Below are 15,502 nucleotides of genomic sequence, written 5' to 3' on the forward strand. Positions count from 1 at the left end.
AAAAGTAGCCTAAGTTACTTCCATCAAAATCGGTCCAGTCGTTTCAGAGATTAGCCGGACCAAACAGACAGACAGACAGAAAAATTATAAAAATAAGTATTTTGGTATATGTAGCGTGTATATATGAATTTAGTTAAAAGTGGTTATTTTTATATTACAAACAGACACTCCAATTTTATTTATTTGTATAGATGTATAGATAAAAATATTAATAAAAAGTGCCTGGCAGTTAGTAATATAAAATATACAATAGGGAGGTTTCTTATAAGAACAATAACAGTTAAATAATTATGTTTGCTCGCAAACGAAAGACTTCAATTACACAGACGACGAATCTTACAACGTAAGTAGAAGAAAAAAAATTAACAAACGCACTAGGCGTCACTACGATTTTTGAGGGTTTTCCTCGATTTCTCTGGGATTCCATCATCAGATAATGATACCACACCTGGGATATCTCCATTCTAACAAAAAAAAAAATCAAAATCAGTTCATAAATGAAAAAGTTATGTCCAAACATACAAAAAAAATATATATACTACCACCACACCACAAACGTTGTTTTGCCATATATTTTATTAACCTTCTCAATCCCCCCCCCCCCCTATAACTTGGGGGTATGAAAAATAGATGTTGTTTGAGTTCGATATGCATACAAAATTTCATGAGAATCGGTCAAGTCGTTTCGGAGGAGTTTAACTACAAACACCGTGACACGAGAATTTTACATATAAGATGTATGTATAATACATGGTTGAATTGAGTAAGCTCCTCCTTTTTTGAAGTCGGTTAAAAAATATTTGAAACATCTTGTTTTATATGTTTACACTCTACACTTCAAGTTGTGTACACCACAAAAAATATAAGAGCCTTAGGATTGCGGTTTTCATAGTGGTATTCTCGGAAATTAATTTAAAATATTGAAATTCTATCTAGAGATCGAGAGACAGTTATGTTTTTTGTTTTAAATATTATAAATTCCTAATGCCCCTTAAAACAAAACATGGGCAGAAACAAGTAACTAAAAGCATATTTACTAAAACAAACATACCTAAGGATCATTAGTTGAAATGTACAATTATTATAGACCCTTTGAAACATTTTTTTTTGCTACTAGTTTATAATCAATAAGTTTCATATTTCAATAATTAAATCAAACAGATTTTAATAAGATATTCTTTATTATTAATCCACATTATGCTGAAGTAGCATGGGCAATAAAACCACAGCAGCAGAAATTGAGATCAGAGCAATATTCATAAACGTCAAACAATTTGACTGACCACCAATTGAACCAGAAATAGCATGTTTTAACTACAATTTTGCTCCTAAGTGATATAACAGGTATCCACTAGTTTTAGACAAATGGGAGTCCAAATTGAAAACAAAGGTGTATTTATATATTCTCAATCGCATTTTAAATCACAGTTACAATTTGCAATTACAAACATGTTGGTAAGTCTAACTTATCTTTGTTTGTTGTTTTATTGTTAACACATAATTTGACTCACATATTAGCATATATTTATAGTATTTCTAACGTGTAGTAGTTTCTATAGTGTTTCTAAATTTTAGTAACAGTTATGCAGTCAACACTTTTATAATAATATGAAATATGATATTTTTATAAGACATAAATTTCTATGAACTCTTACATTCCCTAGGTTGAAAATTACCCAATGCTGTATTCATTTGTTTATTTATTATTGACACCAACAAGACATAAACACAACTACTATGTGGCTAATAATAGATATTATTAATTATATAGGTCTTATTTAGAATACCTAAGCAAAATTTACACTTTATGATTTATTTTAGGTTTTCTAAGTCTCTCGTGTATTTAGTCACAAAATTAACTGTATTTATCATAACTCCAGATAATATTGTTAACAATAAAAAAGCTTAAAAATTCAAAACACATTAAGTTAAAAAAATCAAGAAAGATTGGGTGTTTTTACCCTTGATGTAGACGGGTAGACGGCTGTGTTACCTTAATAGTAATAGTCATGGAAAAGCTTAACAGGAAGTTGGAACTCAGTCACCTTATAAACATTTAGTTACCTCTTAGCAAAAAAAAAAATTTGGCTACATTTTACGTCTACTTTATGACTTTTCCTACTAATTATTTCTTTATTTATTACCTTTTCTTAACAGACAAGAATTTATTATTAATACAAGCAAGCCAATGTAAATTTATTGTCTTTATTTTAAATATTCATTTACTATTTCAGAAGAATAATTATTGAAACTAGAACAGTGACTTTTTTAAATATATATATATTAATGTCACTGGATACAACATAGCAACAACTTTAGTAGAACTTCAACAGTGCTTTATAGATTTTTATTAGCTTAATAATTTAAATACATAAATCTTAAAATAAACTTACAATATTATGAATTCCACACAGCTCCATAAAAAGCTTAAACAGTATGCCTAATGTAATCCTAATGTAAGTATAAAAACTAAATTATTTTACTATTCATTGTTTTTATAAATTATCCTAAAAATTGTTACTAAGCACAATTAATTACTGTTTAAATTAAACTATTATATTTTATTACAGTTAAAAAATTAAAGTTGACAATTTACAAATGAAAAGTAAAAGTTTAATCAGCAGTAATATTCAACATTTTCAGTTTAGTAGTAAGATGGGCAATGTGATAATATATTACTAATACAATAGTATACAAAAGATATCTAATCTAATGTGATCTAAGCACGAGTTCATTGTGTTCACGGCATTCATTCATAAACTGCACGCGAACTGTCAAAGTAATCAACGACAAAAACAAAGGGCCATCTCGACTTCCTAACTCATCAAAAGGACTTCTTGGTAACGTAAGGCTAGGTCAAACTCTCATAGGTCTTTATCGAGACACAGAAACTATATTCGACTAAAACGGAGCAGGGAATCTTACTTTTTTAGCACCACCTGTTCATCTCGGTGACAACAAGACATTAACACACTAAAAAGATTCTAACGTAATATTTTTACTTTCAAGCTATCGAGATCACTAGTGAGTCTCAACTCATATTGATAATATGCTCTTAAAGAGTACGTACCTATCTTAATTTTCAATCTTTCTTCTACTCGCACTTTACGCGTTTCGTCCGCCATGTTAAATCCATAACTGTTTATCTCTTTCATCCGCTGTTATCTCTTTCGGAACGAGCCCCTCGGCCGGCTTGTCCCGCCACTTCCGGAGTGTCGTAATGTTCTACTTGAGCCTGTTTTTAACAAGCTCGAAGTAACTGGCCAGTTCCAATTTGAACATAAGAAAATATGTAAAAAGTTTTATTTTCCCACATTCTTAGATTTACAGCACAGTTAAAATTGAATGATTTTTACTTCCATTGCGCATGTGCTCAATACGTGCACTTTTAATTCATCAATGAATGCACTTTACGTCTAGCTAACACAAATAATCACTTCACTGGATTAAAAAGCAAAATATAACTCATAACGAATTTGACTTAGACAGTCTCAGTTGTAATTTGATTTACACAACACTTCGTCAATAAAATATTTGTCTCATTGAATGAACAAAAAGTATGAATGGACAATTACGTCACGTCATAACTGCGCCTGCGCGGTAGAACATTCATGGACTGACACAGACAGCCGATACAATACAGCAACTGACAATTCTAATGTGACAACAACCTTGTACCCATCTTGTACCTCTCGTGTCCATGGTTTGTACTTTCAAATGTGTAAAACGAGTAAAGTAACGAATAATAACATGTAATCAAATGCTTCAATTAGATATTAAATATTAAAATAACTTGAATTGAGTACTTGTAACTTTGAAATAGAACATTTCAAGAAAATTTATCTTTTATTTTTATCTGTAACTATTTTAAAAATAGTTTCTTTTTCATCTATTTATTAGTACCATAGCCAACAGAGAGTGTTTTACCATGTTTTAAAGTAATTTGAGCGGCCAGACTAATAACTATAGTCGAGTATCATGGTAGCAGAGAAATTAATTTATCAAAAAAGTTTTGATTTAATAAGTCACCTTTTTAAATTAAAATGTTCGTGTCAGGAATGACACTTTTTACATGGCAGCATGTTTAGTCACCTAATTAATGTCACTTTAACTTTAACATAGTGCGCTTACTAGAACTTGCTACTAGGTATTTTAATAAAAAAAATGCCGATTTACCAGGACCGATAAAACACGATTAATGGATAGAGATAGATTTGTGAGAGTGAAAGTAGACTATGCCTTTCGAGAAGAGAACAAAGAAGAAAATTATATAAAAAGTTTTAAAAAAAAGTGTGTGTGATAGTTCCAACATGCGATTGGAGTTTATTTCTTTAAAAGGCTTAATGGGATATTTAAAAATATATTTAATATTAAAATGTAAAGATAGTAAACGGAGACACTGTCGATGTAAATGACGAAGATAATAACTACTTGACTAGATAACGTAACTTAGTTTTTAAATATTTTAACTTAGTTTTAAATAATTTTCTCATAAATAAAACCAGTGTATGGTTTACCATACAGTAACCAAGACTGATACCAAAACCGAGCCTCCCTGTGAACGCTACTAACGTACACACAGCCCTCTATGCAAGTGTGTAAAATAACATAGTGTATATAACAAGTGTGTAAAATAATTATAGTATAGCAGTTTTTAAGTAATTTATAACAAATTTAATTTTGAAATTATACACTATGTTTAGGTAAATATAATTTATTTACAGGTAACATTAAAGTATCATTCATCTGTGGAGTATAGCACGGTCTTATATACAGGTCAGGAAACTAAGTCCAATTTCATTGGTGAGAGATTAGTACGATAATGTCATAACTTTTCGTTGAGTGACGCTTCATTGTAATTGGCTATATTTTAAAACATCATAGACATTCACACCGCTGGGTGACATCTACAATCTGTCGTTTGCGTCTTGGACATTCGTGCACTCCAGTTCATCTGGCTAAGATTAGGGTGCGTGATCATTCCCTGTGTGAATGTGGTCTACACGAAGGTACAGCATTTCATATCCTTTTAAACTGTGCAAAACTCGTTTGTCCCATCTATGATGTCCTTCCTTGTAAAATATTGAAAGTCTGCTAATGCTTTTGTTTAGTCCTTTTTGTCCTTTGTTATGTAAATATATTAAACGAAATAAAATTAAACTATAAATTCGTGTTGATAGTTCTAACATGACTTAACTGTTATAGATTACTAACAATGTTTGGATGTGTTTGTTGTACTCTGTATGTTTGTGTCGTATTAGTTTACGGGCTAACTATTAAATACCTACTATTACTACGACCTTCAATAGTCTATTGATGCCGTATTCTCAACCGCACCGATGAATCTCCTTCGTGTCTCATCCATTCTACGTGACATTGGTGAAATCATCTGTGCTAGTTTGGCACTGTTGGAAGACATTAATCTGAATGAATGAATATTTTAAAACATAAATGCGTCACGTGTGAAGACCATCGATCTTCGGCATTGATTTTCTGCCTCTGATGGCTGTAAACCATTAGTCCATTAAGCTGGCATACACCCATCGCTGTAGTTGCCCAGCCTGAGTATAAAGTCGTGGTAGTAAGGTAAGTATACTGACATAGGCTATGTTACATTTAAGGCCCGCAACGCCTTCGACCACGACCGCTGAAATTGCCGTTCCACTAACGTAAAAACGCCGCGGGCGTTGTAGACGAATTTCATAGGTGGAACGCATATTTGAACACTATTTGCTCGCAATATGGCGGCTTAATAAAAACATGTAACTGCGAGGGTTGTAAGTAAATATTTCGCATGGATTAGAGTTAAACTTAATTCAACATGGATTCCGTAAATTTATCGTTGCATTTTTGACGAAATGAAAGAGAGATAATGACTCGGAAAGTTCATCATCATCAAGATCTGATGATATTCACAATTTGACATTGACAGTTGTTTTTTCAAATTTCCGCTACCTTTTCATGAAAGCCAACTCTGACCCATCTATATTTTGTGGGTGAAGTGGTCGTGATGTGGTCGTGATGTGCATATAACACGGGTATTAAAACACTCGTTACTATTATGAAACTCGCTGCGCTCGTTTCATAAACTCACACTCGTGTTTTAATACCCTTCATTACATTCATACTTCATTACATTTTCATGAAAGCCAACTCTGACCCACCTATATTTTGTGGGTGAAGTGGTCGTGATGTGGTCGCGAACAGTGATGACATCTATGACGCCGAGCGATCGCTCGCGACGACCACGGGCCTTAGCTCTTAGGTGGAACGATAGAGAGGTCGTTACAATCGTTATGGTCATTAGTGGAACGCACCCATAAGAACTTGACAATTAAAAATGTCAGTCTGTCAATAAAATTGTCCTTTCAGGTCAAAGAGTATAATAATAAAATACGGAGTTTCAGGTTCAGAAATATAAAAAAAAACCATCAGAATTAGAAATACTGTCTATCATTTTGCAGTGCACCACTAAAAGTCACAAAAATCCACGATATAAGAAATTCAATGTATTTGTTTAAAATAGATTTAACTTTTATATTGAATACAAATAAGGGTAAATTTTGAAACAATATGCATGACAACTATTCTCACATAGAAGATGGTATTGCTTATATTGATGAGAACATACCAGGTTCAGAGGAACAAAGTAATGAGTATACCAGTTTAATGGAAATGTATAATTCTCAACTAGTACATAGTTGTAGCTGTAGTGAAAAATGTAACGAAAGTAACTGTGATTGTCTTAAAATTTCTGGTGGAGCAAATTATACTTCTGAATTAGGATCGCATATTCTAAAACTCTACAAAATAAAAAATGAAAATGTTGACTTTACATACCCTGTAATAGAATGTAGTGAATATTGCAAGTGTTTTGAAAATTGTGGTAATAGGCTTGTCCAAAATGGACCGATAGAAACTCTTTATGTGACAACCTGTAAGCAGAAATCAATAGGTTTAGGTTTATTTACAAGCCAATTCATTGGTAAAGGTACATTTATTTGTGAGTATGCTGGGGAAGTCATAACAAAGTCAGAGGCGGTACGTCGTCACCAGTACAACGAAAAAAATTGCAATATGAATTATATTTTTTGTCTAAATGAACATGTGAATAACACAACTATCCAAACTTTTATAGACCCGAGAATGTTTGGCAATATTGGTAGATACATAAATCATAGCTGTGAACCTAAATCTGTAATAATACCGGTTCGAGTTAATTCTCCAATTCCTAAACTGGCTGTGTTTAGTTGCGTGGATATATTTCCAAATGAAGAAATCACTTGTGACTATGGTGCAGATAATCTAATAAGCTCCATTTCTCAAGATTTAAATAAAGTAAAGATGTGTTTGTGTGGAAGCAAAATGTGTAGAGGGTATATGCCATATAATGTTTATTAGAATTATAAAAATGTAGTAGTAAATATAGTTTATTTTTGAAATGTAATTTAAGTTAGTGCTGATTTCTTAAGACATGTTGTACATATGTAGAAAAATAATATATTGATAAATATTGAAACAATATATGCATATTTAAAAAGTTTTTTTTTTTGTTAATCTCATCTGCGTTAGTCATCTCGAAGATGGGCAGTAGCATCTTTGGTAAGACAAAGACAACCGCATCAACCCGCCTGCCCAGTGTGGTTATTATGGTCAACACACATGAGTTTGCGCCATTTCTGGCGCGAACTTGTGGAGTCCTATGTCTAGCAGTGAGCTGCAATAGGCTGAAGTGATGATGATGATAAGTGATCTGATATCACTTCTTTTAGTCGCTTCAGTACCTGTATTGGCTAAAAGTAATGCCACACAGATGCAGATAGTTTAATTTCCTCTTTTACTGTGCTGAATTTTTATTTTTTTCTACTTCATCAGAAAATTTTGTTTTTAAGTTGTGACCTTGTAGTTGTGCATTGTGGAAACTACTAATTAGCAAAAAAATATATTTGCACAAACACATAAAAAAAATGTAAATTAATGCAGGCAAATCACAATTAAGAATAATAATATTTAAATTGCTTCACTTCTTAAAATTACATTATGTTCCTAAAATACAAAGTCGATTTTGTTAACTTATTTCAAATATTTACTATATTTTAAGTAAGTTAACAAAATATACAATACATCCTTTTTAAAAATTGTAATGTGTCGCGTGTGTGTGTGTGTGTGTTGTCCTGACAGACGTTGTTGGGCCTGCCGGTCTGGGTACGGGTTTCTAGGCTTACACCTGCTAATACGGGGAACGCTGGTAGCGACCACTAACGAGTAACTTTTTTCCGACCCGGTGGACCTAGGTCACGCGCATTAAATGAGCAAATCTAGCGATCCGGCTGACACCCCGTGTCATCTATCCGGGAAAGGTGGTGTGAAAATTCTACCGGCCATATGCTCGTGGCTCGTCAGGCACCGCATAGACATTCAGCTACTGATGATTCTAATACCTGCAAGTCTATTTTTTTTAAATAATAAATTCTTTAGTGGACCAAATACTGTACAATTTCATAATCCGCCAAACTGCGTGACAGTTTATCGGCGGAATTTTGGATTCGACATACCATCGCATTGGAACATTTATTTATTTATTAATTTCTTTCTTACATATAATATTACAGGCAGAACCCAATTTATTAGAAATAGAAAAAGGAAAAAACAGAAAAAATTAACATACAAAATCCACAATATAAAAATAAGAATTAGCTAAACAAGAACAACAATACTAAAACCACAGAGTACATTGTAATAGTAGGTAGGTATAATGCCTACTAAATATATACAAGGGAATCGCTGACACCGCGCGTCACCACGAGTCGCCGTTGCAATATATGACGTCAATAAAGATCATCATCAGCATTCTCATATTTTACCTTTTTAACCGACTCCAAAAAAGGAGGAGATTCTCAATTCGACTGTATTTTTTTTATGCATGTTACTTCAGAACTTTTGACTGGGTGGAGCGATTTATTATCCGTTCATCGTAACTTGACGCGTAATCTGATTGGTAGCACTGAAATTTGCAGTGTTGCATGTGTTTATACGAAAAGCGATCCCGAAATGTAGGGACAAGTCTAAAGAACCGGAATAGCATGTACATATATCTACAAGTAAGGGCATTAATTTCGTAATTCACTGTTACTACGATTACTACTGACGTACTTTTAAGTATACACAAGACTTATTAAGTGTGTGAAACATAATTAAAAATTTAAGTAGTGATTAAACTAATTTATTCACAAGATTTCATTTCTTATTTACAATTCTTGCTATTTTATTAGTTTAACCTCTACTTAAATTTTTGGATTTTTCCCACAACTCGGTGATAGTGTACTCTTTAAAATTATTCATACATCACTAGGAGCATTCAGGATAAATTAAACAAAACAGGGTAAAAAATAACCACTTTAATAATAATTATGATCAATAAGGTGTAAAGGAATCATATCTTCTTCAATGTTGCTTGAATGCTCACTGTCACTATCACTTTCTTCACTACCAACCCACAATAAAAAGCGATCGCTTCCTTCGTCTATTTTTTTATCTTTAAGTATGTAATCATCTTCAATTTTTATTACATGAGAGCACTCTTTTTTCCAAATATCATTGCTTATTGAGCCAAATGATTCTCGTATAAGTGATTCCACTTGATCATCCCTCTGGCCCACATTTTTTTCTGCAAACCGTCTCTTCATTACACTCCATACTAATCCGATCGGATTTAAATCTGCATGATATGGGGGCAGTCGTAAAACATCATGACCATGTAATTTTATTAATTCGTCGGCTTTATATATAGGCTCTGGTTTATTTTTTTTAATTAATTCATACAAAACATTTTTTGTCAAATTTGGTGAAAACAACAGCCCCTTGTTTTGAAGCCACTCTACCATATCTGCTTTGAGGCTTGTCATATTAGGGCTTTTATTTGTTTGCACAGTATGATATGGGGCATTGTCCATCACAATCACACATTTAGGTGGCAGGTTTGGTAAAACTTGTTTTTCCAGCCATTTTATAAAGTTATCGCTATTCATGTCGTCATGGTAGTCGGATGATTTTGTTTGCGATTTGAATAGCAGTAATGCTTTATTAATGAAGCCATCTGTAGTTCCTGCGTGTGCAATTATCCATCGCCTACCCATACCATAATCTCTGACCAATGCACCTTCTTCAGACTCTGACTGCCAACATTTTTGCACACTATATGACGAATGTATAAAAGTTTCGTCTAAATAAACTATAGTCCGCCCCTCTTCTCGGTATTTTTTAATTTCACTTAAATAATTAAATCGCCAGGTAGCTATATCTGTTCGCTCCACTAACATTTTTCGTTTTGATTGACACTTTTTATATTTATATCCAAGTTGTTTTAATATTTTCCATAGTGTAGTACGCCCACCTTCAAAATTTATTTCCTCTCGTAATTCGACAAGTAATTTGTTTAATGTAGGGATTTCTTTTCTTACAGCGTAAAATGACATAATTTTTTGTCGAATTGCACTAGCATCGAAGTCATCAATCTTGATCTTCTTATCGCGATTTGGTCGCGTCTTTCCTGCCGGCCTAGCATGCATACAACGAGATATCTCTTGACGAGAGAGAAAGATAATGTCTACATCGAGTATTTTCTCGATTACCCTAACATGCGCACTACGAGAGACAAAATTCTCTTCCGAAGACTTCGCCTTGTCGAGTAGAGAAACATTATCAACCATAATCACAATTGAATATCATTCTTATTTCTTATGTCGTAAAGTTGAATTTACAAGGTTATTGACCAATTTCAAACGAGTGACACATGTTTTATTTAAAAATGTTCTCGGCCTTTTGGCTAAGATAAAAAGTGTATATCTAATTTAAAAAACTCTAATATGGAAAATAAAACGGCGTAAGTAAATGCATTTAATTATATATGTAAAACAATATGCTCGTGTTGTGCTTTATATCTTGTCGCACATTAGATAATTGTAATTCTATCACGCATTGTTTGTTTGTTTTTTTTTTTTTTTTTTTAATTTTTAAAATTTTTTGAATTTTTGAATTTCTTTTTTTTTTGATTATTGATTTTACTTTTATTCTATTTAATTTTATTTTTAGTTATTGATTTTTTTAATATAATTTTGTTTTGTTTTTTATTCTGAATGTTGTCTTGTCTTGTTGCACTAACCCAATATGGACTTATACTTTGGTCTAAAATAAAGTATTATTATTAATATTATTATTTAGAATAAGAAGCAACAGGGTGCAAATACGTTTTTTGTGTCATTATATGGCACACTTCACTCGACTTTTCGCATTTCCCGCTCTTCGTATACCGAAATTATATAATTATAATAGGGAAACGCCATGGTATACAAAAAATAGGCACCCGGTTTTATTTATTTTTTATATATCGTCTTTCTCGTCGATAATATTGAAGACGAGAAGTTTCTCTTCCTAAAACGACAAAATTCGACAAAATTACGATGTCATGTTAGCTTCCGTAGAGATAAATATCACGGATCACTAAAATTTAATGATTATCTCTTCTTGACGTAACGAGAAGAGTATCGCGTGCACGCATGTTAGCTACTGTAGACATAGAGAGATAATACGAGAAAAGGGGTCGACAAAATTTTGTCGTGGCGTGCATGCTAGGCCTGCTGGTGTCGTTACTTTTGACGGACCAGGCACACCCGAAACAGAACTGGACTCTCTTTCTTGTCTCAAAATCCTGGTCACAGTAGATTCGGATACATCTGTAATCATCAAAAAAAATAAATAATAATGCAATTTTATTTTACTAGATACTTAGTTTATAAAATTAGAATATTTTAGTAAAGCGACGTTTTAAGCATATTTGATTACTTACGAGTAATCAAATATGCTTAAAATGCAGATCACGACAAACTTAAATGAGCCTCGATTCAAGTTGGTAAATTACTTCCTTAAATAGGTACAAATAGGTTAGGTTATTATATTATTGTTAATTTTAGTATCATCTATGAAATGAGATTAAAGAAATTAATAAAAAAAATGTCTCGCCACTATGGGCTAATTATCTTTTTAACTGGTAACCCTATAAAACATACCGGTCATGGCGGCAACTCGGGCACGAACTTGTTGCAATGGAATAATCAGCTTGTTCTCAGTCTTTTCTTTCTCACAAAATGCGTAAACTTGAAGAATAGTTTGTCTTTTAACACTTTTTACCACCTTCGGCATTTTTAACACTCAGATTAACTTATTATAAACCAAAAGAGCACACAAACAGCAAGCTATCAAACTGAAAGTAAGATGGCGACTGAGGAAACAGTGCTACCAATTAGTCACGCGTCAAGTTACGATGAACGGACAATAGACAAATTTTCTTTTGATCGAAAGGTGGTGTGTGTCATTTGGTCCATTTTAAATTTATGTGAGATCTAACAACTACTTTTCGAGTTATATCTAATAATGCGTTTTTACTTGACGCCTTTTTCGTCGACCTACGTTGTATTATACCGCATAACTTTCTACTGGATGTATCGATTTTGATAATTCTTTTTTTGTTGGAAAGGGGATATTCCTAGTTTGGTACCATGCTAAGGAAACTAGGATCTGATGATGGAATCCCAGAGAAATCGAAGGAAACTCTCGTAAATCCGCAATAACTTTTTACTGGGTGTACCGATTTTGATAATTTTTAATTTAATCGGAAGCTGATGTTTATCATGTGATAAAATATAAATTTTATCGAGATCTGATAATTACTTTTTGAGTAATCTTTTTTTCGTCGATCTACGTTGTATATTACTCGTCGATGTAATTGAAGTCGATTTTTTTTTCCTTTGCGAGCAAACACAATTATTACATTTTTAACTAATATAATAATTCAATTATATAGAGCCTCTAGAATCGAGCACTATTGTTACTTAGAATAAGTTTTATTTTAAATGTAAAACTATATGAATAAATTTTTATAAAAGTAATTGTTTTTTTTTTTGGATCCATCGGCTGTGCTGGTTAACGTCGTGTGGTAATTACAAAAATAAAAGTATAACAGTAATAAAAATAAAAACATTAAATTATCTACTTATAACCTATTATATACATAACATCTTTCGCGACCTCACTTCACGAAGAAGAAAAAAGGTCTAGTGTGTCAGCTACCAAGTTCAGCGTTCTGATTGATCGAGTCATGTGGCTGTTGCGCACTAGTTCGGTTCTGTCGTGGGGTACTACAAACAAGCCCGGTCGCCATCTCCGTTGCAGATACTTACCGGGCACGCTCAAACCTATCCACAGCAACGCACCTGGATTATTAACAAGATCGCGGAATAATTTTAAAATATAAGTTGCAAGAGCCAGCTCCCTCGAGCTAGTTTTACAACTTGTTGTATCCAACTATGCCCACTTCAGCCTATCGCAGTCCACTGCTGGACATGGGCTCCGCAAGGTAAAAAATGGCATGAATTCATGTGTGTTGCCCATAGTCACCACGCTGGTGCCCAATACAAACAATGTTGGATACATCAAGGAATACAAGGGATACGTACACCATAAAGCCTATGGTAAAGAAACCGGGTAAATTTATTTTGAACACGTTCGAGCATGAGATTTACAATAGTCATTATGAAGTTGGCAAGGACGAACTTATCTCTAAAAGAGATCTCTTCTAGTCAACCCATGGCAGTGAGAGATAATGTGAACGCGGGGCAAAGTAGTGCAGGAATAGAAGAATAATAAAAAAACATAAAAATATACATACACTACACATACATAAACATATAATACATATATACATCTCATACATCTGTACTGATTTTGGATTTTTAGTGAATCCCTTAACAGTGCGAATTACAAACCTTAATCATTTGAACACTTTCTTCTATATATTTACGGCATGCTCGCGGAATGTTAATTTGGCATCAAACTTAACACCAAGATCGCGGGCCGATTCATCCCTTTTTACTAAAGCGCCATCCACTAAACGAAACACACTGGAAAGTATAGGGTCTCTTTATATCTGATCTCGGAAGTACGGTGTATTTCTCGAGCCCTGAACACGATAGCAGCAAAAAAGAGGTCTTCATCGTACCGCGGGCGTTGAATATGTACGTTGTGGGATGCAAATCAGCCAGTTATCGCATAGTGACACTGAAACTCAACACTGTACCGCACAGTCAACCGAAGAAGATGTGTTGGGTTTCTACGATGTACTGACTGCCACACTTAAAAAACTCCCAAAACGAGAAGTTACATCTTGGCGGACTTTAACGCCAAAGTTGGAGATACAAGGGAGGATGATCACCTTCGTCGTGTTGCGACTGTTACAGTTCTATTTTGAAGAAAATTTTAGAGTAGAAAGCAACGCGCTTCATACATCAAATAAGCAGACTATACACCTGAGTATCCCCTGGTGATAGATGTAGGAATCAAATTGAATACATACTGGCGGGGACCGATGGAGAAGTTCTGTGACAAACGCCAAAACTTTGCCCGGTGCTCACTGCGGCTTCGGTCACCAACTTCTTGTAGCAACAGTTAAAGTGCAGCTTAAGAGGACAGATAAACCAAAAGTTGCTCAGAATATAAACAGCATAGGCCTCATTGGCTTCAGCGAAGATTTTGAGCAGATATTGAAGGAAGTTCCCAATCATATGACCGAAAACCAGGATGTTTAGCGCGAACTGAGGTAGGGTACAGCAGGAAATTTCCTACTCAATATAAAACAGCCTGACTGAGGTAGTATCTCAACCTTACAGAAGATGACAGCTAAATAAGACTGTTTGCAAGGAGTGTTGTGTTCCTGTTGATGAGTAGGATAACAAGAGTTCCTAGGGGTAATCTGGGGTAGGGTCGGCGACGCGCTTGCAATGCTTCTGGTGGTGCATGCGTTTATAAGTTACGGTAATCGCTTACCACCAGTTGAGCCGTATGCTACCAACTATTGTTATAGTTAGGCCTTTAACTACTATTTCTTCTTTTCTCGATAATGTGCGGTAAATTCTTTCTAGATCGTTCCTTTATAATGACAAAGTAAATGTCAGTATAAGTCGCGAGAGAAAGAGCTAATTAATGTGAAATCATCCGTATACTACGGGTACCGTGTGGATGTGCTTGTTTAAAATATATATTATACTTAATATTTTAAATACATAATACAAATACAAATAAATATAAATTACATAAATAAATAATAAATGCTAGCCTCAGTCACTTATTTCCATACAAATTCATAACGTAAATAATTCGTCGTTGTTTCAGATTCATTAATTAAAAAGGTAATTTTCATAAGTTTAAATAAATAAAAAAATTCAGGTGTTAATAGAGGATACGGTTGGGCTGGGAGGTGTTTGCCAGGCTTCGTCGAGTCTTTACCTACTTCGAAGATTCCGCAATGCTTGAAGACAAAAGTCTTCGAGCGATGCGTCCTACCTGTTTTAACATACGCAACAGAGACGTAGACACTGACGATGCGACTAGTCCACAAGCTTAAAGTCGCTCAACTTGCAATGCTTTGGGTCTCCTTCAAAGATAGGATCAG

The 15,502-nt window shown here is 33.7% G+C and overlaps 2 protein-coding genes and 1 long non-coding RNA gene across 3 annotated transcripts in view; 1 reads left to right on the forward strand and 2 right to left on the reverse strand.

The window, feature by feature from the left end:
• LOC123659184 (GTPase-activating protein) overlaps nucleotides 1-3,617 on the reverse strand; it is a 38,884-nt gene extending 35,267 nt beyond the window's left edge. Inside the window, exon 1 of the mRNA XM_045594441.1 lies at nucleotides 3,071-3,617. Within this exon, the coding sequence (XP_045450397.1) occupies nucleotides 3,071-3,155 (85 nt within the window). The 5' untranslated portion in view covers nucleotides 3,156-3,617. The remainder of the gene's footprint in view (nucleotides 1-3,070) is intronic.
• Nucleotides 3,618-6,348: 2,731 nt separating this feature from the next.
• Nucleotides 6,349-7,540, forward strand: LOC123660183 (histone-lysine N-methyltransferase SETMAR). Its single transcript, XM_045595287.1, has one exon. It carries the CDS (start codon nucleotides 6,574-6,576, stop codon nucleotides 7,399-7,401), a length of 828 nt encoding a protein of 275 aa, XP_045451243.1. The 5' UTR covers nucleotides 6,349-6,573; the 3' UTR covers nucleotides 7,402-7,540.
• Nucleotides 7,541-11,649: 4,109 nt separating this feature from the next.
• LOC123663819 lies at nucleotides 11,650-12,326 on the reverse strand. The gene is made up of 2 exons (XR_006744707.1): nucleotides 12,066-12,326; nucleotides 11,650-11,732 (listed from the first exon to the last, which is right to left on the reverse strand). It is a non-coding gene; the product is annotated as an uncharacterized LOC123663819 (long non-coding RNA).
• Between the last annotated feature and the right edge of the window lie 3,176 nt (nucleotides 12,327-15,502).

The sequence above is a fragment of the Melitaea cinxia genome, chromosome 2, assembly GCF_905220565.1.
Source record: "Melitaea cinxia chromosome 2, ilMelCinx1.1, whole genome shotgun sequence".
Lineage (NCBI taxonomy): Eukaryota > Metazoa > Arthropoda > Insecta > Lepidoptera > Nymphalidae > Melitaea > Melitaea cinxia.